Source organism: Malaclemys terrapin, chromosome 10 (genome assembly GCF_027887155.1).
Source record: "Malaclemys terrapin pileata isolate rMalTer1 chromosome 10, rMalTer1.hap1, whole genome shotgun sequence".
Classification (NCBI taxonomy): domain Eukaryota; kingdom Metazoa; phylum Chordata; order Testudines; family Emydidae; genus Malaclemys; species Malaclemys terrapin.
In genome coordinates this window covers 69,538,282-69,564,717 of record NC_071514.1, presented here as the reverse complement: position 1 = coordinate 69,564,717, position 26,436 = coordinate 69,538,282, and the positions used below count along the sequence as shown (strand labels likewise).

At 41.6% G+C, this 26,436-nt stretch overlaps 1 protein-coding gene across 1 annotated transcript in view; it reads right to left on the bottom strand.

Annotated features, from left to right (window-relative positions):
• Nucleotides 1–8,607: 8,607 nt before the first annotated feature.
• The window catches only part of XYLT1 (xylosyltransferase 1), a 321,898-nt gene continuing 304,069 nt past the window's right edge, over nt 8,608–26,436 (bottom strand). Inside the window, exon 12 of the mRNA XM_054042319.1 lies at nt 8,608–18,217. Within this exon, the coding sequence (XP_053898294.1) occupies nt 17,895–18,217 (323 nt within the window). The 3' untranslated portion in view covers nt 8,608–17,894. The remainder of the gene's footprint in view (nt 18,218–26,436) is intronic.

Here is a 26,436-nt window from a genome sequence, read left to right as displayed (position 1 = left end):
ATTTATTTAATGTGACCCTTGCAATTGCAACTTTGTAAAGTAAGTCAATGTGTTTTTCAATAGGACCTTTAATTAAAAGTCTCTTTTTTTTATAGTTACAAAGGATTCCTGGTTTCTCCCTGCTCATCAGCATATTGAGGAATCAGTGGCCCCCATTTCCCATGCTCCAATCACAGCGTGACACTGACTTGGGTGATGGGTCCCACAGACGTCAATGGCATTATTGTCCGAAGGAGCCTATACAGAACTCGGGTTTAGAGCTTCCTCCCCAGGCCAAGCCGTCTTATTACTCACAGTGGAGTTTCTTGTAGAAGCCATTTTAGTGGAGGGGAGTTAATTCAGTCTCCTGCTGAAGCAAAACACACAGAAAGAACCATTGATAGAGTGAACATAGCATAGAGGAAAGTGATTCTTCTTTGGGAAAGCATGTGCTTGCATATGATAACCCAATATTTGCCAAGCCTCATGAATGTGACATTGTAAATACAGTATGTCAGTACAATGGCTTTAATTAAGGAAAGAATTTTGAAGAGAGAAAAAGGCATAATTCCTTTCCAGCAATAAAGCTGGTTTTCTGAGGCATTATCTTTCTGCATAGCTTGTGGATTTGGAGTTATTGAATATAATTACAGGCTTGGGAAAACTCTTTTAATAGACTGGGTCCGTGTGGTCCCAACAAATCTATCTTTTTAAGCACCTCTGTGCACTCCAGCACCAAAAAATATAGTTCTAGGACCATAGCTAGCTTTAGTCAGGCTGGAGACTTGCGTTTAAACTGCTTTAAGGATATTGTGCCAGGCTAGCAAACCCTGAAAAATCACTGTGGTGGGGTCTTATGCTGTTGTCTGCAGGGCTTTAAGGTTCACTTTATTCCTTTCTAATTAGTCATTTCCCAAGCACTTTAAAATATTCAGGATTGCTGCTTTTATTATTATAATATTTGAGCAATGCTAGGCCCCAACACAGCAAATTTTACTCAGGCCAGTAATTCACAATTTCTGGAGTAGGCCTATAGACTTTAATGGAACTATTCAGGTGAATAAAGATTACTCGTGAATAGATGTTTGTGGATTGGCCTGCTACTCAGTAGCACAGAAAAAGCCACAGGATTATTGTCAGCAATGACTATTTCCCATGCATGGTGCTGTGCTGTGGAGATGTAAGAATCCTGACTGTTAATATGCTCAAGGGAAGTGGAGGCTACAAGGAGACCGGTTAGACTGGACAGGACTTTGCTGACTATGTCACCTCTGTAGGCACAATCCCTGCCTGAGCTCCCTGGACTGCATGGGACCGGTCCCCCGCCCACCATCCCTTTGAATGGCACAGCCTGCTTACATCCCTACCTCATCCTTTCGAGATAAGCCAGTTCCACACACTAGAGCCAACCGCGTGGAGTGGGGTGGGGAGGGTAATGGCACTGCCTTTTCCCTGCCCGCTTTCAGGTGGTTTGTGCCCTAGGACAGCTAGAAGGGAGCAGTCCCTGCACTCTTGTGCTCCTGGCACCCACCCCTGCACACAAAGGCTGGAGCCAGAAACAACCTGGTCCATTCTGTTCCATGCCCGATATTAAAGCATGGATTAGCACATGATATTAGTGTGGAAGTAAATGTACTATCCCAACTATTTTGCCTTGCAGGTGCTGGGCCTTCATTCTTGCTATTGCTTAGCAGAGGTTATGTTTTATTTCCTTCATCCTGGTTGCGGTTGTCAATACCATCTCAGCAGCTAACGCTCTGCTGTCACCTTCTACTAAAAGTGCTCTTTCCTTTCTAGGGAGACGCACGTAGCGTCACAGCAAATGAGCAAGTTTAATGAGCAGATTATCCTGGGCTTGGAACAAGAGTGCAGGGAAACTCTTCTTCCTATAAGGCAAGAACATGGGGCTGGGGGGTGGGAGACAAAGCAAAGGTTAGGGACTGATCCTTACTTACACAAGGCATTTAAGGCAATGGTTAAGGCACTAGACTGGGAATCAGAAGACTTGAGTTCTATACCATGACCGCGGCCAAGTCACGTACCTCTGTCGTGCCTCAGTTCCCCTATCTTTATAATGGGCATAATACTGTTAGCTTCCTTTGTAAAGTGCTTTAAAATTTACAAATGAAAAATGCTATACAAGAGCTAGCTATTGTCAGCAGAGCTGGTTGGTATTTTTTTTTTAAATCAAAGGATGCTGCTTTCTTGAAAAAGTTTCAGAGGTCCAGGATGGAATTTCTGGAGAGAGACCCCAGCGAGTAGACCACTCACTTCAGGGAGACCCAGGGTTCAAGTCCCTGCACCCAGTTAGGCAGAATAGGAACTTGACCTTGGGCCTCCCACCTGCCAGGTAAGTGCCCTAACTACTGAGCCATCAGATAGTTTGGGACAGATAGATCGTGTGTCTGTCTGTGTCTGTCTGTCTGTTGGCTTTTTTTGCAAAAGAGAAATACTGTTTTCTGGCCAGCCCAATTTTTAGTATTTGCAGAGTAGGCTCATTGAAGCCAGTGGGACTAATTTGCATCAATAAGCATGACCTAAACTTACAAGGCTAAGTTCCCTAAGTGGATAAAAGAATAAGAATAGTATTAAGAATAAAAGGCTAGAATCTCTCACCTTATTTTCCATATTGAATAACTCACTTATCTGGCCTACCTTTCCTTTATTTCTTGTTATTTGCATCATAGTAGGATAGTGGGACCCATTGTGCTGGCATTGTGCTACAAGCTAAATAGACAAACCAGACAAAGAATGGGAGGGGAAACATAGGCCCAGAGCGATTAAGTGACTCACCCACGTTTTACCCAGTGGGCCAGTGGTAGGACTTGCATCTCTGATCAGAGCTCTATCCTCTGGCACCTGCAAGGAACGCCTTTACCCTGTGCTTTGTCTTAGTGTATTGATTTAAATGACTCTCCCCGAGGAGCCCATATGGTTTATAGTGTTGCGCTGTTTATAAAGCTCTTGTTTTAAGGCTTCCATTTAATACCTCTGTTATTCTAGCTGTTATAGCTGTTTATACAGCTATAAAAAGAGTTATCCTCTGGCTGCCTGAATGCTCCAGTAGACTGGCAATGTGAGGCATCGGCAGCAGAGTGGCTCGCTGGGTTGCCAGGGAGTTTATACCTTGCTTACTTGCAGACAGAACAAGTAATTTAAAGTTTCAGGTACTAATGTGCTAAATTCTCTTCACACCTTGTGCAGCTGGGGCATTCAGCTGTATGGTTAAGCTCTGATAGGGTGACCAGACAGCAAGTGTGAAAACTTGGGGTGGGGGTGGGGGGTAATAGGTGCCTATATAAGAAAAAGACCCAAAAATCGGGACTGTCCCTATAAAATTGGGACATCTGGTCACCCTAGGCTCTGAGGCTATGACTACACTGCAGTTAGACACCTCGTAGGATCCTAGAGCCCAGGCTCCAGCCTGAGCTCGCATGTCTGCACTGTAATTGAACAACCCCTTAGCCTGAGCCCCGTGAGCCCAAGTCAGCTAACACAGCCAGCCGTGGGTGTCTAACTGCAGCCTAGACATACCCCTACAGAGGTTGGGAATTTGTGGTTCAAGGTCAACAACCTCCAAAGGGAACACCACAGAGCTGACCTTTTTCTTGTCCCACGTTTTTTGCCCAGGGTTCTTTGTCTACTTCCCTGCCCCACTCAACGAGCCGGGAGCACCCCTTCTTACCTTAGGTGCCTTCAGGCCACGGTAGCCTGAAGCTCTGTTTCTTTCTTCTGTGGCTGATGGCCCCCTTCAATTATCTCCCACAGGTCTTTGGGAGGCAATAGGGTTTGGGCAGACCATAGGTTGCTACTACCTTAAGTCCTTATAAGGAGAGGGATTGGCCTTGCATTGTCTTCAATGCAGTCAGGCGCAGCCTGTAGAGTTCTAAGTCTGACATCTTCCATGACAGTACAACTGGGCAGTTTGTAACATGGTCTGTAACAAACACAGAGCAACATAATCATGTAGGAGCAGAAGCAGGAAATTGTCCCGTCATATCTGGAACAGCTTGATGACGACTCTGCCATAATGATCCTACACACTTATCATCATATTACCCATTTCAACATCCGAGTGCCTATTGTTTGTGTTATCACACTGTAAAAACAAGGCTAAGAAAGCCTGTAGTTATATGGTTACAGTACATCAGGTATCGCTGTGTTATACCGTGTAGTACTACAGCTCGGAGGAATGGCAAAAGATTAGGTTTAAATGTCTGCTTCGGGTCTTAAATTGCTGGGTGACCAAAGTTATCCATAATTCTCTTACCAAGTCAGAGTAAACTTTCCTGAATTAAATGTGGTATCTTATTCCTGCTGCATTTCAAACATCATAACATTTTGATCCTGGCAGATTGAATAAATGCATGACACAGACCACACAGTCAGATCTTTTTTCATGAACTCTTGGCAGCTATTATTTCAGTTTCCAATTTCATATGAACTATGCTGTATCTGAATGTTTCCCCAAGATTAGATAGTTATTGATGCACAACTAAAATTTACATTTAGACCAGACATGCTTTATGTAATAAGTTGAGGAGAAGGGGAAAGGAAACAAAGCTTGGGGTGTTGGCTGAGGTCAAAATTAGCAGCTGGATCACGAATTAGTCTGCAAAAAGCAGCATACCTTTTATTGAGTCATATTTATACTATTTACAGATAAAAAGAGGCTCCAAGTTCCAGGATCCTTGACCATAAAATCCCTGGTCTGGTCCTGAATGAAATTAGGGACCAAGAGTGTCTGATTATACCTACTCAGAACATTGTGTTTGGGAATGGATATTGGAGCCAGGTCTGAATTTGATGGCTGGTTTGTCCAATTAGACCTAAATCTCTGGATTCAAACACTCCTGATCGTAAAGGTACTTGAAATCTGAGTTCGGATTTTGTATCTTGATCCTATCTCTACTGACAGCCATATGTTAGGGATACCAAAGTATGTTTGGGCCTGTTCCCAAGAGTGTCCAGTATAGAGAACAGAACGTATTGAAGAACCGGTTAGGACATTCTACCACAGCCCAAACATGTGTCTCATGGAATGATTGACAATTTACCATCTATGTCTACTGAAGTCTTTTAAAATACCTCATTAATCTGCACACGTCGTCATTTACATACATAAAAATGGTAGTGTCACCGTACTTCTCACCAAAGACTTGGTAGCAATTCACAGTAGTGAGGTCTAAAATTTCATTGTTTTGGGAAAATATGCTACAGTTTTTTACTAACAGAGGAAGTATTACACACGCACACACACAGAGGCAATAACACTAAGCCAGTATTGCCAAAGGAGAGGAACAAAATAACCTTTTTCTATTGCAAGTCTTCACTTACTCTAATTCATTACATTTAGTAATGGGTCTCTCAGTCACGCGTGTGAATTAGCTAGGTTCTGCTCTCTTTAAATATTTACTCAGATGAAGATTGATTAGGAATGGCTGATGCAAACTGTGATGGTACTATCTGTACTAGAAGTATATACACAGTCTCTGTAGTTGCCATACCTGTCTGTTAGAATGACTTTGTAGACCGCTCAGATGGCCCTTTCTCTAGCAAGTCACTTTATCTCCTCAGAGGCTCTTCATGCCCAAGCTGTAGGCCCCAATTAAACAAAGAACTTAAGTACATGGTTAATCAGGGCCCTGGTTCACCAATAAAGGACAATGATAGGTTTCAAGGCCCTCTGAATAAAACGTAGTGATTTTTTTTTGCAGACAATCTTTCCTCTGTGCCAGGACTAAAACACTGGTACTGTGGTCCCTATGTATGAACTCAGCTCATCGCACTTAAGTGACACACACACACACACAAAAAAGGCATTCCTGAACTGCAGGTGAAAAGAAAACACACGCTCAAAGGCACTTTTGGCTGCTGAGAACCCTCTGCCGTGTTCGTGGGTGCATAGGAAATCCACAGGTTATTTTCTGATATCAACGATTGTGTGCACCTCTCAGGCATGCCCTATGCAGGAAACCCTGTATCAGAAAATTGCACCAGAGACAATCCACACACTCAATATACTCACAATGACATTGCTAAAGACACCAGTCACCAACTCATGAACAAATGCAAGAACCAAAAGGGATATCTTTGATACTGGCTGACCAGATGCCAGCTCATGCCAAAGCCCCAGGTCTCACTGAACACTTGCAAATGCACAGCTGGAAGCCAGTCCTGCTTACCTGTGTGTGTTAGCATTATCAAAATAGATATTATCAACTTAACATCGAATAATGTGTTTACTGTTTAGACTTTAAAAATGCTTGTAGGATGCTTCATGTATTGATCTCACTTGTAACCTTTATCGCCCCTGGTGTAAGTTATATTGAGCATTTGCATTGTAAAACAATTGTATAACTCACCGAACAGGCAAAGTAATATTAATTAAGGTAAAGGTCTTGTCCTGCATACAAGATGGCCCACTGACAGCAAAAAAGGTACTGTGTATTATCAAAGGAGAAACCTATGCATGGACTTATGCCATCAGTTTGGACTCGGTTTCTCCTTGTAAGGTATTTGTAGCCCCTCCACTCCAATCTCTTTTATGCTGTCTGGATTCTGAGGGTATGTCTACACTGCAACTAGACACCTGCGTCTGGCCCATGCCAGCTGACTAGAGCTCAAAGGGATTGGGCTGCGGGGGCTTGTAAATTGCAGTGTAGATGTTCTGGCTTGGGCTGCAGCCTGAATTGGGGATTGGTCCTGCTTTGAGCAGGGTGTTGGACTAGATGACCTCCTGAGGTCCCTCCAACCCTGATATTCTATGATTCTATGGGACCCTCCCACCTCACAAGGTCCTACAGCCTGGGCTCCAGCCCAAGCCCAGATGCCTACACTGAGCCCCGTGAGCCCGAGTAGGGTGACCAGATAGCACATGTGAAAAATCGGGATGGGGTGGGGGGGTAATAGGAGCCTATGTAAGAAAAAGCCCCAAATATTGGGACTGTCTTTATAAAATCGGGACATCTGGTCACCCTAAACCTGAGTCATCTGGCAGGGCCAGCTGTAGGTTTTTAACTGCATTGTAGACATACCCCGAGAGGCAAGGACTCCTAAACATGAGCAAAGAGATCTATCTCCATGATGCTTGGCATGGGTTATCCCTGAAAGACATTTTGAATTAACAGATTACTACACCTCTGTCATCTTTTGAATTACAGACTCATTTGTGTATGTATGCTTGCTTGTTTTAACCTGTAAATAACTCATTTCTTTTTCCTAGTTAATAAACCTTTATATAGTTTATTACAGGACTGGCTACAAGCATTATCTTTGGTGAGAGATTCTAAGGTACAAATTGACCTGGGGTAAGCAACAGAAATGTTTTGCAACCTGAAAATTTTGTGATCTTTGGTGTAAGTCACCATTTATCGCTAAGTCCAGCTTGCCTGGGTAGCAAGACAGGGGAGTGTCTGTGACTCCATTGTAAAACTGTCACAGTGATCCAGGAGTTCACATTTGTTACTGGGTTAGTGAAATCTAAACTATAGAACACACTGCCAGTTTGGGGTGTCTGTCCTGTTCTTTGCCCTCCCAGGCGTGAACCATGACAGACAGCATGATAATGTCTCTCCTTCCTTTGTCATCCAAGTGACCTCCCTCCACAGGAGATGTTCACTGATGTTTGGGAACTTCTCAGACCCGGTGGAGCTGGGCTCTGTGGAGTAGCCTATTCACAAATACATCCATTGTTCATTTTTGTTCTGTGGAAGACCCAACATTGTGTAGAGCATAGCAATGACCAAGTGCACCTATTGGATGTGACTTAGGCAGTTGAACCAGCCCAGGGGAAACATTTCTTCAGTGTAGGTGGGGCACACCTACGTCACCATCTCTGCAGCCAGTCAGCCACATAATACCAGCTGCTGGTTGTACCGACTCCATCTCTGCATATAGACAGCTCAGTGTCGCAATTAAAGACTCTTCTCCTCCCCACTCCTTTTGGGGTGCATCAGGTGTACAGAGGAAGCAGTCCCCACACTCCTCCAAATTTGTCTATGGGCCACGGAAATGGAGCACAAAGTGGGTCGGAAGGCTCTTTGCACCCCTCCCCAATCCTCATGCACCTGTGTAAAATCCAGGGATAGTTTGGCCCAACAGATCAGGAAGCTATGGGAGAGCTAAAGTCGGGACACATTGTAGCGTCTCTAGAATCCAAGATGTGGAAATCATATTTTGAGCTTAGGTAGAGTCCTTTCCCCCTTTCTCTAAATATTGAGAGCCTTGGTGGATTTCCATGACAGGCTGGAATTTGTGCTATGGGGTGTGGTTAACCAGTTTTACAAACACCTTTGTGACTAATTCTTAAGGTCAATGGGTCTGCTTACTTGAGTAGGGAATCTTCATGTGTGTGAGGGTTGCAGAAATGGATCCACAAAATTTACATCTTCAAAGTCCTTTACAAATACTACCTGGTTCCCAAAACACCCCTATATCCTTAGTACACATTATCCCCATTTTGGGAAGCTGAACCCAGGAGAGGGAATTGGTGTCAGCACTGGGATTAGAACTCAGGGGTCCCTGCTTTCGAGTCCTTTGGTAAACATCACCAGATTGTGTCTCTCTTTAAAAAAAATGTTTAAAATTAGACTGAGATGAAAAGAGTAAATCACACAATTATTCCTAAAGACAGCCTTTTTTTTTTATTTTAAAATTCTGCATCTGAAAACACAGTATGACAGAAAGCATTTATATACAACCGCAGTGTTTTTGGTATAATACAGTATTTAATACATCCATTTCTTTTTCTGCAAAAAAATTTGCTTTGTCAGACAAAAAAACCAAACTCCCATAGACAAAGAATACCGCTAAGGCACGTTGTTTTTCTGCTAAATGAAAGACAAAAGGGTGCAAAAATGGGTAGTGCAATAATTGCTGAAAATCACATTCTACTACAAGAAAAGCATTCTGACTTCTGAACTTTGATTACCGGTCAATTTAAGACATTTTAATATCTCATAAAATACTCCTTTAAATAAATAGCAAAATATCTACATCTTTCAGTGTGTGCCATTTGAATTTCCAATTTTTTTTAAACTTTACTGTATATACATGTTTTTTTCTTAATCAATAGATTACAAAATATTTCTGTACAGTTTTATGCATATTATGATCTATAACAAAATAGTTATTTCTGAAAACTATATCACTACCAGTCTCTGAGGGAACGTTAATAATTTATTATGGAGTACGTTAACCAATACAAAAAATCCAAATCAATAGAACAAAAACAAAAAGACAAAGTTAGAAAGAGAATTTCATTAGCTCAAATTAATTTGTGTGTGTCATACACCATGTTTTCTGTGTAAACTCTTTTCTGTGGTCTTTGGGTTGTACCACTATCAGAAGAAAAAAAGAAGATTCTCAACCTGCAGCCCAATCAGCACCCAGTTGCTGCCCATGTGACATCCTCAGGGCCTTACAGGTAGTATTGGATGTAGCCCACAATGGTAAATAGGTTGAGAACCACATTCTGGGTCCTTAAAAGCACTACCAGCCTGCTGGGAATATTGAGACTGTTGAAACGATACTGTTCTCTGTGCCAATGAAGCAAAGAATTAAAAAGAAAAGTGCCTGAACCTGACCAAAGACCAGAACGGGCCATGCTTTTAATAGTATTTAGACATCTAAAGATGTGAATTGGTGCCTATGGGAATTTTAAAAGCCATGAGAGTTAATCACTTATCTACATCTTTAGAGCCTAAATACCTTTAAAAATCTAGCCCTAAATGTCAGAAGTTCTTCTGATTTTTAATCTTCATTGAATTACATAAAGTCACCAAGACAGATTCTTTCCCCAGTTACACTAGTGTAAATCCGAGAGGAACTCCAATGAAGTCACACTGGAGCGAGTGGAGTTACTCCAGGATCACGCTGGTGTAACTGAGACCAAATCTGTACCGCTATACTTTGAACACACACAAAAAGTCATGATGTTAGCATTTTGTAGGTAATTAGACAACCCAGTTTAGCTATAATATGTTGCAAAAGAGAATTCTCATAATTTGCGAAGGTTTACAGGCGCATTCAAGTCTTCCTTTTGCCCAAAAGGAAGGTCATTTTTTTTCTTGAAGCCTGCATTTGTAAGCAATTCCAATTGTATTTGTGAAGTGTCTGCTGACAGCTACACAGCTCTGAGTTGCAACAGAAATCTCAAGGTGCCTTTTATTAGGTTGACAACAGACCGAGAGAAAGAGACAACATCTAACTTTCCACTACAGTTTAAGGCCACATTTAAAAAAAGGAGGAAAGTAAGGCTTTTTAAATCGGGCAATTCACAGGACATCACAATGTGAACATACACTTAGAAATTCAAAATGATATGATCTGCTCCAGGAAATCTAAACCAAGATCCAATTTTTGACCTTTAGGCGTGGGCCTTTTTTGTAGGTAAACATGAAAAAAAAAACAAAAAAAAAAACTGCAGTTGACTTTCTCCTCCAGAATATTCCCAGCAAACTGAAGGTGCCCTTCTTATAAGAGGAATTACTATCTTCTCAGTCAAGGGTGTTAATTACAACAGAACCAAAGACAAGTAAGTCATTACAATGTACAAATGCAGCGCAATGATCCGTGCAGAAAATTGTTACTCTGTTATCAGAGGCACCTGTACAATATCTTGCTGTTTATTTGGCAAGGTTACAAGTAATACTTCCAAGTTGTAACAAAATAGCGAGAGAATTTGCATAGATTGTACATTCAGCTCAAGGAGATTTCTGGTACCTTTTTTGTTGTTGTTGTCAGGTAAACTTGTTTGCAGACATAGTGAGGTAGCAGCTGTGATAGCACCCAGGGGCAAAAGAAGGTAACCAAAGCCGAAGCAAACAGCAAAGAGTGAACTATACACTATTGTTGGTATAAGAGAACCAAATAAACAGGGCACCTGCAGTATTACAGCATCACAATTCATCATAGAAAACACCACATGTAACTGAAAATAGCCTAGGTGCTACGTTGGCCCTTGCGTTGGCTAACGTGAACATCTCGTTGTTTCAGTTTAAAATGTGTTGGGCCTGATATTCCTCTCATTCACACCAGTTGTGAATCAGGAGTCACTCCAGTGAAGTCAACAGAGTTAAACCAGTGGAAAGTGGTATGCGAGGAGAATCAGGACCATTGTGTTGTACTCCTACAACGTGGAACTGTGCAATTAACCATTCAAATCTCCCTTTGTACTCAGCACCTTCTAATAGACTGCTATGCAATCTAATAATTATTTCCACCACTCGACAGTAATGAAATGTTTGTGAATGCTCAAGCTACACAATGGAAGAGACTATTTAATACAAGATTTCCATACCCGAGACCAGATCAACCCCTCCCATGCAAAACCAACAGGAGAGGGCTGGAGGGCAGGAAAATCCCAAGAGGATTCCTTTGCAGAATTTTCCCCACATTGTCCTCTCTACCGGATGAAAGGTGAGAGAGAGAGAGAGAGAGAGAGAGAGCCCTCTCTCAAAAACCACACTGATCCCCTGGGATCCATGGGGAAGCCATGGACTGGCTATGGAGCCCCAGATCTCCTGCTGCTGCTGCATTGTAGTGTGGCCCCACTGTGGTTAGGGGTATCTGTGGCTGTTCTGGTGACCTCTTTAACAAAGGAGACCCATTGTGGGGGAAGCTCTGCCAAGAAAGTAACAGAGCGAGAAGCTGTGCTCTCTAATTCCTGCCGAGCCAGCGGGGGAACAATGCAAATCCCCCTGACCCTATTGTTTCCTAATGCTGGGTCAACTATTTCCTAACCCTAGCCCCCTCCTCCCCCCCCCCATGGATTCCAACCCCCAGAGAGCACTCTTTTCAAGATCCTCAGGATAGGGGATAATGCTGTGGAGTCTACTTTACTTCTGATGCTTGAAGTGTTCATATTGAGGTAACATCCTAAGCACCCGTAGGAATGTGTTTGGGCCTAGGATCATCCTTTAGTATAGATGAAATGAAATAATGCATTAAAATGTTACTTCCCAATAGCAAACTGGAGTAAGGAACCTTAGGAGATGCTGCTAACCACTTCCTGACGTGTTTGTCTTTTTCTGTTATTACTGGATACATTACATACCCACACCTCTGAGAATGGGGGGAAGATAGTCCCTGATGATTACCAGCACCTTCAGAGCATCCTTTTATATATCTTTGCACTGAGCAAATTGATTTGCTTTCAAAAGCGAACTTTTCTGATTTATATCTGGGGTTTCAATGCACTCTGGGGGAGTAGGGTCACATGGGATGGGTGCATAACTCCCTGAGGAGTTATGAAAATTCCAGTCTATATGTTCAGAAATAACATACGAACATATATGGATGCGTGAATTACTCTCTGATCTACAGCCAGCTTTTGTTTAATAATAAATCTAAAATCACTGAAAACAACCGAGCCTGTGGCAAGACAGTTCTGCCCCGTGACCACAAATGGATGTGTTCTCTTTTGAATATACATTAGAGCCACAAAAGCTGCGCTGTGGCTTCATGGTATAGTGGCCTGCTTTCATTCAGAGGGAGTATTCTCCCCTCTTCCCATTTGCGGGTTGAGGGGAAGAATAGGATTCTTAGAACGCAAACAATTTAAACTCATAAAGGGTTTTGTTTTAAGAGCTAAGTAATACATTGAAATGGTCAAGCAGTAAATCTTAAATAAAAAAGGGGGAGGGTCCAGAAAGACTTCTGTTCCAGTTTTTAAAAACTGCCACTCTGATGTGGCTTCATGTTGCAACACTCAAAAGGTTAACGGCTGAAATATCATTGTTTTCCTGACTTCTCCTGACAATACAGATGTACAGCATAGTATAACCTACTTGTACAAGATGGTAAATGCTACTTTATGATTAGCAGGAATTCAAATTCAGCCCTGGTATAAGCTCAACTCAGCTGAAGATAAAGTTTGGCCAATTGTTTTAAGCTTTGGAATTCTGGGAAAGACAGAAGTCATTCTCACGGCTACTTCCAAGCAGAGAGTAAGAGGCAATCCGTGGAAGTCAGGGTGCACGGCATTGTAGCTATGGGCAAGTTGACAGTTCTATTTCAAACTAAGAGCACGTCTACAGAGCAGCTGGGAGCATGCTTCCCAGAGTGGATGTGCTCGAGCTACTGCACTAATAATAGCACCATGGCCATGGTGGCACAGGTGGCAGCTTGGGCTAGCAACCTGAGTACAAACCTGCCTGACCCCCTGGGTATGAACATGGGTGGTTAGCCCGAACTGCTGCAGCCACACTGCAGAACTAGTGTGTGTCTGTCTACCTGTGCTGGGAAGCCTGTTCCCAGCTGCGGGACCTGATTCAATCTTGGTGTAAGGGCTGTAGCTGCCATTGGAATCAATGGAGAGTTGCCCCATAGAGTCCAAACAAAATAAAAAGCTGGGTTTTGTTTTTAATCAGAAAAGTCAAAACCAAGATCTCCTGAGCCTTAGAGTGAAATAGACAAGAAGGAGTTTAGCTTCCCCTTTGTTGCAATATAGAAATCCAGTTTTGTTTCACGCTTATTCTAAGATTTGGTTTTTACTTTACCCTGCATTACCTCCTTTTGAAGGCTTTGGATTTTCTCAGTTCTTTGTTTGAATTACTGACTCTAGCGCCCTCTTCCCTATAATAGTGAATAAAAGGGATTGTGATGTTACTGGTACCATTAGATTTGTAAAAGCTGGCCAGAGGCTGAATATACATTAGCTGATCCTTTGGAAGGTGTTACAGGATCACCATTAATATATCATTAAAGCAACGGTATTTGCAAGATTTTTTGCGTTAAAGCCAGTATCTAAGAAAGTTAATCTGTTATACCCAACTGTAAACACCTAGCTCTCTAGACTTAGCAACAGAGATATAGCTTATAGTAGTACTTGCCAATGAGAAAATTGTTAGTATACTCTGTCCCTTCAGCCCTCCATATAGAACAAAAATGAGGATGTGATTTTATTACTAAAAATATCACACATCAGAAACCTACTATATAAATATTATTACTCCATATCCAGTCAAATTTTATAAATAAAAAGAATTGGTCCACATCTAGAAAATAAACTGTCCTTTGAACTAATTTCTGTTAGCCTCAGGGTATAATATCACCACATAAACAGGTCTGCATATCACTAGGACTGACTTTGGATTTAATTCATAAAAAAATGTATGCAGATGTTCTGCATTTTGCCACATTTCTTTCCGGCATGAATCAGGCTGGTTGATTGTACAAGTGTCGCACGTCTATCTAATCTATCAGCAGGGGCGTGGTGTTTAAATGAGCACATCACTCCACACGGTCCATATGGAAATACTCTCCCCTCCATATGTGCATATGGAAATACACTCTTCTCCCATGGAAGGCATATGGTCACAGCTGGCTTTCAAATGGAATCTTATAAAATATCACTAGCCAGCATGCTCTGAAAATACTACTAGAACTTTCAAATGAACACATGTATAACTTGTTTGTTTCATATAAACTGTGGCTCCCTGCTTTGAATTCTCCTTTTTACCAAATGTAAGATCTGTGGAAGTTATTCTCTTCTAACAAGACATAATGTTCATCACAGGTATCAAGTGTCTGCTATTTTAGAACCAGAAAAGCCACTGAGCAGCACCTAGATCTTAGCAGTACTGCCTTAGCAATAATTTTGGGGCAGGCTCTGTTCGCAAATGGAAACAGTCTTGCTTGCCATGATTTTTCACTTCATAATTTATAGAACTTTATGACATACCGTCCAATATATTTTATATACCTCTGCATCTGCAGATTAATAGCTATGGCAGAATGTGGTCATTTGGGTGTAAAGCTTGACACCCACCTCAAATAATGCTGTGAACTGAGAAGCTCTTGAAGAGTCTCACTCTCTGCTGCTTTTAAACACATACTGACTTTACTCATAGCCCAGTGTCAGACTTTCAGTTATGCTGGGCTTGAGTCTAAAGACCGTACTCAGAATCATCCATCCACAGAAGTTTGCCTAAGAAGGACTGCAGGGATCTGACCCTTGATTTTTACTTCTAGTATTTTAATAGCAGCACTGGCATTGCCGGCTTGCTACAGTACTTATACATATAGACTCTTTTTGTTATTTAGAAAATAAAATACTATAAAATATTTCTTTTGAGATGTTTACAACATAGCATAAAATTTATGTCAGCAACAATTTTTTTTTTAAATTGTGAAATAGGAACTAAAACAAAGTCCTTTGAATCTGTTATATTTTAAATGATACAAGTGGTGGCTACTGTTCTATCCATAAAAGAGAGACTGGAATGTTTCCAACTTCTATTTGAGAAATTTAATGAGAACTTCCCAACAAAGCATTAAAAAAACCACTCCTTCTTAATAATAAAAAAGGTATCAAATTTAAAAACCTGTTTATCTCTCTGTGTGAGCGTGTGCGCAATAGTCCAGATCTCATGAATTCATCAGCAGATTTAACTGGAATGATCTAAAGACTAGCAGAGTGGATGAATCTTGTTATTTATACCCTAATCCATTACTGAATATGATAATCTCCACTTGATCTGCAGGGCTTTAGCCATTGCAATTCCCATTGGGTCAATGTGGCTAAAACCCTAAATTCATAGCGGAGATTAGTGGTCCCCTGGAGATTTGACATTTGTGATGGAATGTTAGATAAAAACTATTATTTTTAAAAAAGCACTGAAAGAGAAGTGTTTCTATTATATAAACCTGTTGACAATGTTGGTCTGAACATACTCATCACTAGAGCCAGCTGAAAAACAGGAACATTGTTTAGACAGAAACTTTCCAACCAGCTCTAATAACTACAAGCTTTTCTAGAACTACAGATCCCAGACTGTCAAAATCAAGAAGGTAGAAAGAAAAGGAGGTCTGAGGAGGAAAAGGCCTTTTCTTAATAAAGGCAGCTTTAGTTAGTAAGATAAAATCTTCAAGCTGCAAAAGCAGCACCTACTAATTAGTCATTGACTAAAACATAAAAAATAAATATCTAAACTGTTCCTCCTATGTATCCACCTTTGTTCCAGATAAACATTTAAATGCTCTGCCTTAATGCCAGCACAGCTGACATTGCAATTTCAAGTCCAAAGCAAACTGCAGGAGCTTTAAACCAAATGGAGAAAAATATAACAAGCCATCGAGATCTCTGTTTTATGGTCATTTTGCAACCATTATTTAAAAGAGAATTCAACCTTTTTTTGTGATATGTGGTTATGAAAAGATTTAAGGGCCTATTTCCCCCCTGATGCGTGAGCTTAACTCTCATTAGCTGTAATGAAAGTTATACATGCCACAGAAGGGAAAACAGACGCCTTACTTTATTAAATTAACAGGGCATTTTATAATTAAACCCATCAAGGTTCCTTGAAGTTTCCGGGTACATTGTACTCAAGGGACCACAAAATAAAAGTGCACATTGCATGCAAAATGCTTCAGCTGGAGATGAATTTGCATACAAGAAAAACTTTTTTAAAAGTCCTCAGAATTTAAAATTGGATTTTTTTCAGTGTTGAAAACTCAGGTTCAAATGATATATCACATCCATGTTTAAAACAGGATTCAGTCTGCCAAAGAGTCAAAAGGGTCAATACACGCAAGATTAGAGCTTGTTGATAAAAAATAAATAAATAAAATAAAAGCACTCTGAAGAATGGCATTTGCTCTCCTTCATTCAATTCATGGCTTCAGACAGGAATCTCCATTACACTCAAGGTGCCACTCACCACAACATTCCAGATGTACCATGCAATCTCAAAACTATCCTTCTTTGTGAATGTTGGCAGGTCTGGGACCAATAGAGGCAATTAGTGTTAGACTCGTTAGCCACTACTTAAAATAGTGCAGAATCAGCTTGCTGCATAATTAGGTCCCAGTCTTTCGCCCACTGAAATCAATGGAAAAGCTTTCAAACCAAAATAATTAAAGGGCCAGATTCTGCCACTTTGACTAACTCAGAGTAGAATCTTACACTGTGAGTTGGCCCATTTAACCCAATCAAGCTAAAAAGGGTATGCTGCCATGTGAGTATCACAGCCTGGGTCTGAGCGTCCACACATACAAGCTGCATGCACAAACCCCCTGATGTATGTGGAATTTGCACATCCGCTTATATGCAGATGGTGTTCTGTGTGGATTTTTTTAAAATGCAGATTTCACTGGGGACAAGAATCTGGACTTTGGGCAATGAGAATACTTGTTTTTAATACTGCAAGTGGTGCCCAGCCCTTGTGATGACTGATGACTAATCATAATAGGAATAAAATATATAATTTTATAACACTCATTTTGTTCAGAGATCATCAAATAGATGAGAATGTCTGACCTCTAAAAAGAGAGAGGAAGCCTAATACACCACTCTGTTAGTCTGGTTTCTTTGCCAGTGTGATGCACTCTGGTCTGAAACTGGAGTTAACACAATGATGAATCAAACCTAGAATTTCTTAACATTATACAAATAGTCAGGGTGTGTCCCAATTTTTTTACATCTTGTAAAGCATTTTGACCATATTTTATAGATCATTCTTCACATGAAAGATATATTGGAGTTTCTGGTTATTTATGTTAGCAAAATAATTAAAATGTAAAATATTCAAAATATACATAGGTGTTTTGGACAGAAGATATTTTTAGCAGCTGCTCCTTTTTTACCCTCTGAACATACCAGATATGCTATGTTACCATTTCATAATCGGAGCAAGAAAATGTTGGAGCCTTTTAGATACAAAGGGAATGAAGTAAGGTTGTGCCTCTGTAAAAGATACAGAGGAGATGCACAGTGCTACTGAAGCTTAGACCGATGGATCTGAAGGAGAAACAATGCCAAAGATTTTGCCAGACTTTTAAAAATTATATATAGAGATGAGAAATAGACAACAGAAAGTTTCATTGAGGTTTTGGAATCTGAAGTCGGATTCATATATAAGCAAGGTTAAATTCTCTTTTAAAATCTGTGCCAAAGAAGGGTATACCAGATGCTACCTCAAACGCCCATCAGGTTTAATGGGACCCAGCTCTGACTTAGGGTCTGGGCTCAGGGAGCTCCAGGCTGTTTGACTGCAAGCCTGCATGACTGGACAGGAAGTTGGACCTGTGCTACAGACATCCACCGCTGACCATATGCTGCTGACCAAGGTGTCCACCCAGTTCTCCAGCTTGGTACCTACGAGTGCTGCATTTTTTTTTGCCTGGTCCACTTGAGCTGCCTTGATAGGAATATTTAAAACTGGATTCAAGCCTTGGAAGCTCTGCTCCATGTATGCGTTCTTAGGAGGCCCACTATGCAACTTCATGGAGTCTTCTGAAAATACAAAAAACAGAGCCCTTTAACAAATACAGCATTTGGGATATAACTCTAGGACCTAAACAAAATCCAAAGGTTACTGGTGCACCAAACTTCATTTCCATAGCATTGACCAGGATGTTGAGATTGTCCTGCGTAACCAAGATGTGTGGTCTGTTGGGCCCAGGCTTTTAGATCTCACCTGCTCTAGGTTTTCCCATGCTCAAACATAACCCCAAATCATGAGATGGCTGCATTATCAGAATAATGAGGTTGGTTTGAAAGTAATATTATCATCATTAATTTTTTGTATTACCATAGCACTGATGAGCGCTAGTCATGAGCCAAGACCTTATTAAACGAGGTGCTGTACAAACATAGAACAAAACGACAATCCACGTCCCAAAGAGCTTGCCCTGGTTACAAGAGAATCAGATAAAATGGGTGAAGTTCAGAACTGGAACTTAAACAATGCTCAGTTCAGTTCTGAGCCTTGACTCCACAATTTCCAACTGGGTTCTATCCCATCAGCAAACATAGATGGGCTGACTGAGTTAATCCTCAGATGGTGAAATGAGGACAGGGAAATGAACTGTGATCATCACATCAAAGCTAGAGGATCAAGGGACTGTATTTCAAAGGAGAAAACAGTTAAATAATATTTGGTACAAAAAAGGCTGCCAAACTTTTTCAGACTTAATGTGTTATCTTAAAGTGTTTGGTTTGGGGAAACAGCTGAGACTTGGGGCTGTTTTTTTCTGAACGGATTCACTCCTCCCTATCTTTGAAAGACTGCAGATATGTCAGCATACATTTATCAGCTTGACCTGTCTCCAAAAACTGGGTGGCATCAGTCCCAGAACTTGGAAAGATAACATCGGTGTTGGACAGTGTAGATGGGGTTGATGTAATGAGTGACCCCAATGTGGTTCCTGGAAGCACTTCAGGTTGAACCGTTTTTATTGGAAACATATTTTTAATAGCAATCAAGCTCTTGTATGAGTAATGCACTGAAACAATTTCCTAATAATACCCTTCAGTGCACTGTGGTTTTTTTCCTTGCTGTAATTCTTCTAAGTTACTAAAATGTGGCACATTGCCCAAAATCTTAATATTCAGTCATATCTATGAAATGACAAAAAGAAATAAAACAGAAATGAAAAGAAAAATAAACCTACTTAAGGCAAATACTAAGGCTATGTCTACACTTAAAATGCTACAGGGGCACAGCTGCTGCTTCAGTGTTAACACTCACTACTGTGATGGGCTGGGTTCTCCTGTCAGTGTAGTTAATCCACCTCCCCAAGAGGCAACAGCTAGGCCTAGCCCCGTCCACACCAGGAGTTAGGTCAGCACAGCTACATCTCTCGGGTGTGGATTTTTCAGACCCCTGAAAGACACAGGTATGCCTCATTGACTTCAGTGGGACTATTTGTCGAGTAAGGTACATGGAAGCACAATCTGGCCCCGTGAAAATATTCACTATGTACCTTTCGCTAAAATGCTTTACAGGTGTGAATTCTCAGTTTATACACTTATTTCTTTCAGTTCTCAGTTCACTTCTTGTAACATCAGCACTCAGTGTTGCATAAAGGATTTGCTTGACTTTGCCAAGATACACATTGTCGAGAACACAAAATGTGCTCATTCAAGTCCCTCCAGGGCTAGGAAAGTCACACTATGTTCAGATTTCTTTTACAGGCCAGGAATCACACGCTAGTGTCCACAACTCCTGCCTCATGTCCATGCTGCTCCTTTATTCATCTGAAAGCCTATTTTAGCTAAGACTGTGCCTATCCCCAAACCCATTAGACAAAATAGGCTTGTGCCATGCAGATCGATCAGAAGCGCGTGTCTGACAGAGGACTGTAGTAGAAAACAAAACAAGGACACATAATTCAATTTCCTGCATTGGAAGCAACTAAATATTCAAGATTGTTTGTAAACCTATTAATTAAAAGGGAACGCCTAAGCAAAAGAGCAAAACAAATAGAGTACTGTAACACTGCACTGACAGAGGTGCTGACTTTCAACTCAAACACAAAACCAAGGAACTGGCCACTTGTTGAAAGATTCAGTAGCACTTTTTTGCTGGAATAAGGGTATTAATCTCTGGGTCCTCGACAAATTTGAATTTGAGCAATTATATTTTGACTTCATAACTCCTCCTTGTAGTTGCATGATATTTTGCATGTTCAACATTAAATTGTTGTGTTGCTGTGCACTATTGAGCAGTTGCTGTGTTGAGTCACGGAGCTGGCTGCATTTCAATGGGGAACAATACGATTTTGGCATACCATTTGTAAAAGTTTATAGTGCATTTTTAGATGGACTTATGTGAACGGTATTCACAAAATATTATTAGTAGTATATATCTATGCAGGAGAAAATTGTTTAACAGAATACTCTGCTTAAGAGAATAAAACAATATTTCCCATTTGATAGAAGTCCTGTTGTAGCACAAAGTGGAAAGCTTTTTCTTTGGTTTAAAAGACAAGGTGTGGAGTTCAATAATTGCACTACTTAGATTTGGCACTTTTCATCCACTGATTTTAAACAGTTTTACCAAGTTTGGGCATCATTATCCTCATTTAAAACATAGGGAAACTGAGGCACAAAGAGGCAAAGCAACTTGTCCCGTGTCACACAGCAGGTCACTGGCAGAAGTGAGAACAGAACTCAGATTTCTTGACTCCTCACTGATACGATCACACTGCCTCCCATAGGCAACGTTTGTAAAAGAGGCATTACGCTGTGACCCAGGGACCCCTTGATGCCAACTGGCAGAGGACATAAGAGGTGCATAGGGGTTTATAGGCATCTCCTGGCTCTAACGTCTACATAATAGTGCACCAAAGCATGGCAGGTGAGGCCTCTACGAACAGCCAATAACGCATTGGTCATCCTAATCATTGCAGGATATATGTACGCATGATATTTAAGGACTTATGTATCTATACTGAAAACTATGTTCTTAAGGTATGTAAGTTAAGACAGCTCACCAGAAAGTTCAGGCCGGGGGCAGGAGACAGTTCTCTTCCATTGTGTAACTTACAATGTGAACCACCAGCACAGTTTGCAAAAATTAACAGGAAAGAAGCCTACAGGAAAAAACAACGAGCACAGAGGAGGCTGTCCTGTTTACGAGTAAAGATAATGGATTGCTGGAATACATCTAGGATACAGGGGCATACCCAGGATACTTCACCTAGGGCACAAGTTGCCAGTCTACATGCCTTATGAACAGAGGGTCACAGCCAGCCAGGCTGTAAAATGTTGGGAGAAAGACTTTGGGGGTAAGCTAAACTCTACAGGATCTGGTTAGATAAGGCTAGGCTTTAGAATGCCCGTTATGATTTTATTTAATATGTAGCCATTTGTTTCCATTAAATCTATTTGCTTCTTCTCAAATCTATAGTCTTTGTTAAATAAACTTATTTTTTTCCACTGTAAACATATCTAAGTGCTGTGTGTTAAGGAGAGCGGTGATCCTGAGATGAAACTGGCAAGCTGAGGTGTACTACTCCTTTGGGACCTGTGAATTCTGTGAGCAGCCAGTGGAAGAGGGACTGGACACTCCATGGGAATGCTCAGAGGTTGGAGTGTGCCCATCGCTTTTCTGGAAAGGGACAGCAGAGCCTGTGTAGGCTGAGAGGGGAGTGCTTGCGGTGCCCATGGCTGGTGGACCTGACCGTCGGCAAGCACAGACATGGCTTCCTCACACTAAAGCCAGGTGGTAGCGAGGTGTCTCGCAATCCTGGGTACTCCTGAGAAGCATCACATATGTAGCTAAGGCATTGATACTATATATTAAATTGGTATATATGGCTCTGACCTTGCACTCCTCCCACAGGAAAAAAGCAAGGGGTGTAAGATCAGACCCCATACAGATAAAATTCATTTTACAGTAAAAACAGTCATGGTCATAAAATACTATTGATAATTAATTACTCTGCAGTCACGAAGCCAAATTCTTTGTCAGGGTATATCCCAGTGAAACCCCTCTGATTTCAGTGGTGGGCATGAGCTGTACATCATTGCAAAATATAGCCTATTCATTCTAAATTACATTCTTAGGATAAAAATTTAGCTTCAATTTTTGTTGATTCTCCACACTGGGTGCACACTTGACTCTTCAGTAGCTTTTCCTAGTATAATTTCTCTCTCTCTAATGGCTGTGCGTTCCATAGTCTGTTGCAAAGACTAAAACTTCAGCACTCTTTTTTTGGGTCTTTCAATGTGCGGAAAAAGAAGTTAGAGAGCTGGAGAGAGGAGTGGAAAGTGTGGCTAGCTTGTTGCATAACACTGTGTTTGTAATTTTTTAAAACAATACAGATTGGAGTTTTTCTTGAATTCCACTGAGCCCCTCAGGCAAGGAGGTAATTTTTTATTGACATTTTGTTTGTCTTTTCTTGCTGCAAACAAGACAGTGTTGCATTTGCTCATTGTGAAGCTAATCGGCTTCTTGTCAACTGGATCTGAACTAAATTTCTAAGCAAATCCTTTTGTCTGTAGGGTTTTTCTCTGAATGAGAGCCTAGTGAATAACTGTTCTTCTGAAGCAATGTGTTTGCCTGCTGCTGTTGTTAGGTTTATCTGTCACATTACCTCTGGTTTCTCATCAGACACCTGAATTCACAGCAGTTGTGGCACTAGGTGTCACCATCATTATAATCCTTATTGGTGCAATTTGTATTGATTGAGTAACTGAGAGTAACCATTGATTTCCTCCCAAAAGAATAAGCAAAATGAAAGTTTCCCAGTATACATTAAACCGAATGATCTATAAATATGGATTATTAACTCACTAACATCAAGTAACAGTCACAGGGCACTGGGGTACATATGCAGAACACTGTTATGACCCTTGGGTCCTATCAAAAGGGAGTTGTGGTGGCAGGGCACATGATTAGGAGGAAACATATGGCCTATAGGAAACCAGATTCCTGCCTCCTAGGCAAGAACAGCAAACAGTTGAGACCCTGGCTCGGGGAAATGACAGATGTGGTGTCTCTCCACAGTAGCCAAGAAAGGGCTTTCCCAGAGGGGATGTATGTATCCTCCCTTTCCCAGGGGAGTACAGCAGGAAAAGTCTGTGTTACCAAGTGTTGTGTAGTATATTGAGCCCTTTTTGGGGTCTTCTGTTTATTAATCAACCTTCCCGGAGGAAAGGGATGGGGAAACACTTGAGCACTTGGGCTTTACTCAGGTTGCCTTTAGTGGTGACTCTGCCTGCAGGCTCACAGTAAGCTAGTTAGCTTTAAGGTAACAGATATTGTATGTGTGTTAAATGCATGACAATGGATTATCATCACTTCAGCTGGGAGAACACTGCAAAAACCTTGCCCTGAGTATAAGCTCAAATATAAACATGAAATTGCTTTGGCTTTACTCTTCCCCCTGCTGTTTGTTCTCTCTCAGGACTAACTGGGATGTTTCATATGTAATGGAGAACTTAACACAGCACAGAGGGGACGATGTTGTTGCAGTATAACGGCAGCGATGCTGCCCTGAGTACACGCACCGAGTTTCAGACAGGACTGTGCTCAGGGTGGCTAGCCCGCTCCTCCATTTATGCAGCTGTGGCTACACAGTTATTTTTAGCATGCTAGCTTGAGCAAAGAAAGCTAGCACAAGTACGCCTACCCGTGCTGGAAATTACTCCTCCAGCTCCAGTGCAGACTTTGGGTATGTCTACACTTTGGAAGTGTCATTTCCAGCTTGCGCAGGCAGACCCACGCTAGCTCTGGCTGAGCCAGGAAGCTAAAGCAGAAATGTAGCCGCAGCAGCATGAGGAGCTAGCAGCTCTGAGTCTGATCCTGTCTGAGATGAGACGTATGTGCTTGAGGCAACCAGCCCCTCCCGCTGCCGTGGCGACATTTCTTTTTTTTAGCTCTGATCAAGCTAGCACAGGTATGTCTCTTTGAGCTGGAAATTACACCTCCAGCTTGAAGGGTAGACGTACCACAAGTGACTTGCCCCAGGTCACACCACAAGTCTTTTGTGGAGCAGGGAACTGAACCCACATCTCCCAAGTCCCAACCACTGGACCATCCTTCCTCTCATACTTCTCCCCATATCTGTCACCCCTCCACCCCCGACTTCAACAAATATCCTCACTGATTCTATTCTAGTCATTGCACTGTTCCAATGTCCTCTCCCCAGCTCCTTAACTCTGGGTCTCATGCTGACACCTGCCTCTCTGCGGGGAGGGAGAACCAGCTGTGCTGGTCAGGCAGCGTGAGGGGAAATAAGGAGATGATGCAGGGCACTGAAAGGATCAAAATGCAGCCAGTGCGTTCTGTGGCCTGCGTGCTAATTGCCAAGGAGCCTGAGGCAGGAAGGGGGAGTTGATGAGAATAGTTTTAAAAAACAACCAAGCGTGAGACCTAGTAAGCTGCTGCCTGTGATATGTATATGCAGCAGCACAGGATGCCAGACAGCAAGGAGCCATTTTTTACATGCTAATGGCTTCTGAAGTGCTAATGGCTTCATGAGATGGAAAAGGGATGGGTAGCTGGAAATGATGGTATATGTGGAGGAGCTATATTTTGTGCAGGGTGATGGGAGAGAGAGGTGAAGAAGGAGGGAGATACACCAGTCTTCTCTTAAAGTTACTGTAACCAACATGGGGTAAAAAAAAAACTGTCAAGATTGTGGGACGCGGACCATGTCTGGGATTTCTCTTCCTGCCCTGTCAGCAACTCCACCCTCCAAACATATCGAAGTACAACCATTTTGATAATTCCACTATAACAAAGTCCTATGCTCTTTGGAATCACACAGCACTGTTTACATTTAAGTAGCCACCGTAGTGCTTTAACTGCAAACCTATGTAATAACTACAATCGCCTAAATGGACACCAGTTCCTACACAAAACATTTTTCTTTTTGTTAAAACAACCTAGGAAATTCACTGAAAGAAACCCTTTGTTAATGCAGAGTTAAGGTCGCCCAGTAGTATCTTGTGCCCTTCCAGTATGTGAAGTTCAGCAAAACTCAAACCTCTGAAAACCAGGAAATACAGAGTTAAGGTACACACACATATAACGTTAACTTTGTCCTCTAGGGCAATGATCTAATAAGTTCATAACACACATGCTCACTGTAACCTTAAGAAACTCCCAATATCTTAGCTACACATGATGTTTCCCAGGGTTATGAGGTGCCTCACTACCTCCTGGCTTTAGTGGGAGGAAGCCATGTCTGTGCCTGCCAGGGGTCAGCTCCCCAACTCCACCAGCAAAGGGGTCACTGTTTTGTAACAGTTACTCCTTACAGGCCTGACAAACTCACTACAGCTAGCACAATGCTTTTATGCTACTTATCCATAAATGATGTCCTGTAAGATCTTAAGTGAAAGCCAGGATCATGCTGATCATTAATATTGTTGTGAAATGTATGTATTGATATTATGGAAAAAGTTATATATGCATAATGAAAATATGGTCCTAAAGTCTGAATCAAGGCAGAGTTGACAACCAGGTTTTTGCCAGACAAAGGATATATGTTCACCTTTCTGCCTTGGTTGACATGTAAATTAAGCACTGAGAGACAACACAACAGAGTCCCTGTTTGTATATGAAGTCAACATGAGGATGTGATGGCAACATAGAGTCTGCACAGCGGGGAATAAGCCCTGGGGTAGGCATCCTGACTCTGAGGACAAAACAATGAATTTTGGGGGACATAAGGAGAAAGTAAAAGGACACCTCTTTATCCTGCACTTAAGGAAGTAACTGAGCAGTGTGACTACATTCATGAAAATGGAATCCCAAGCAGCATAGGATGGAAATGATGGAAGTAAATTTTGGGTGAGATGAAATTGCTCTTTAGACAGACTATTAGCCTGGTAAAGTTAAATTTAGTCTCTAAATAGTGTGCACTGACGTTGTTTTATATGTAACCTTCTGTTATTATTATCCTCACTCACTATCTTTTAACCTTTGATAATAAACATATGATTGTTGCCACTATAAATATACCGCAGTGCTGTGATGTTACACAGGAGCTGTTCCTCAGTTGTACACACCATATGATTTGATTCAACGTCCCCTTGGGGATAGAAAACCTGGTATTTCTGTGAGTAGCCAGGGACAGGGGCTTGATATCACAGGGGAATGCCCAGCGACTGGGGTGCACCTACTGTTAACCTGCAGAACAAAGTGAGGACTGGCATTGCCCTGAGGAGGTTGGTTGGGTGACTAAGAGGCTAGTGTCAGTTAACCATTGCAATTC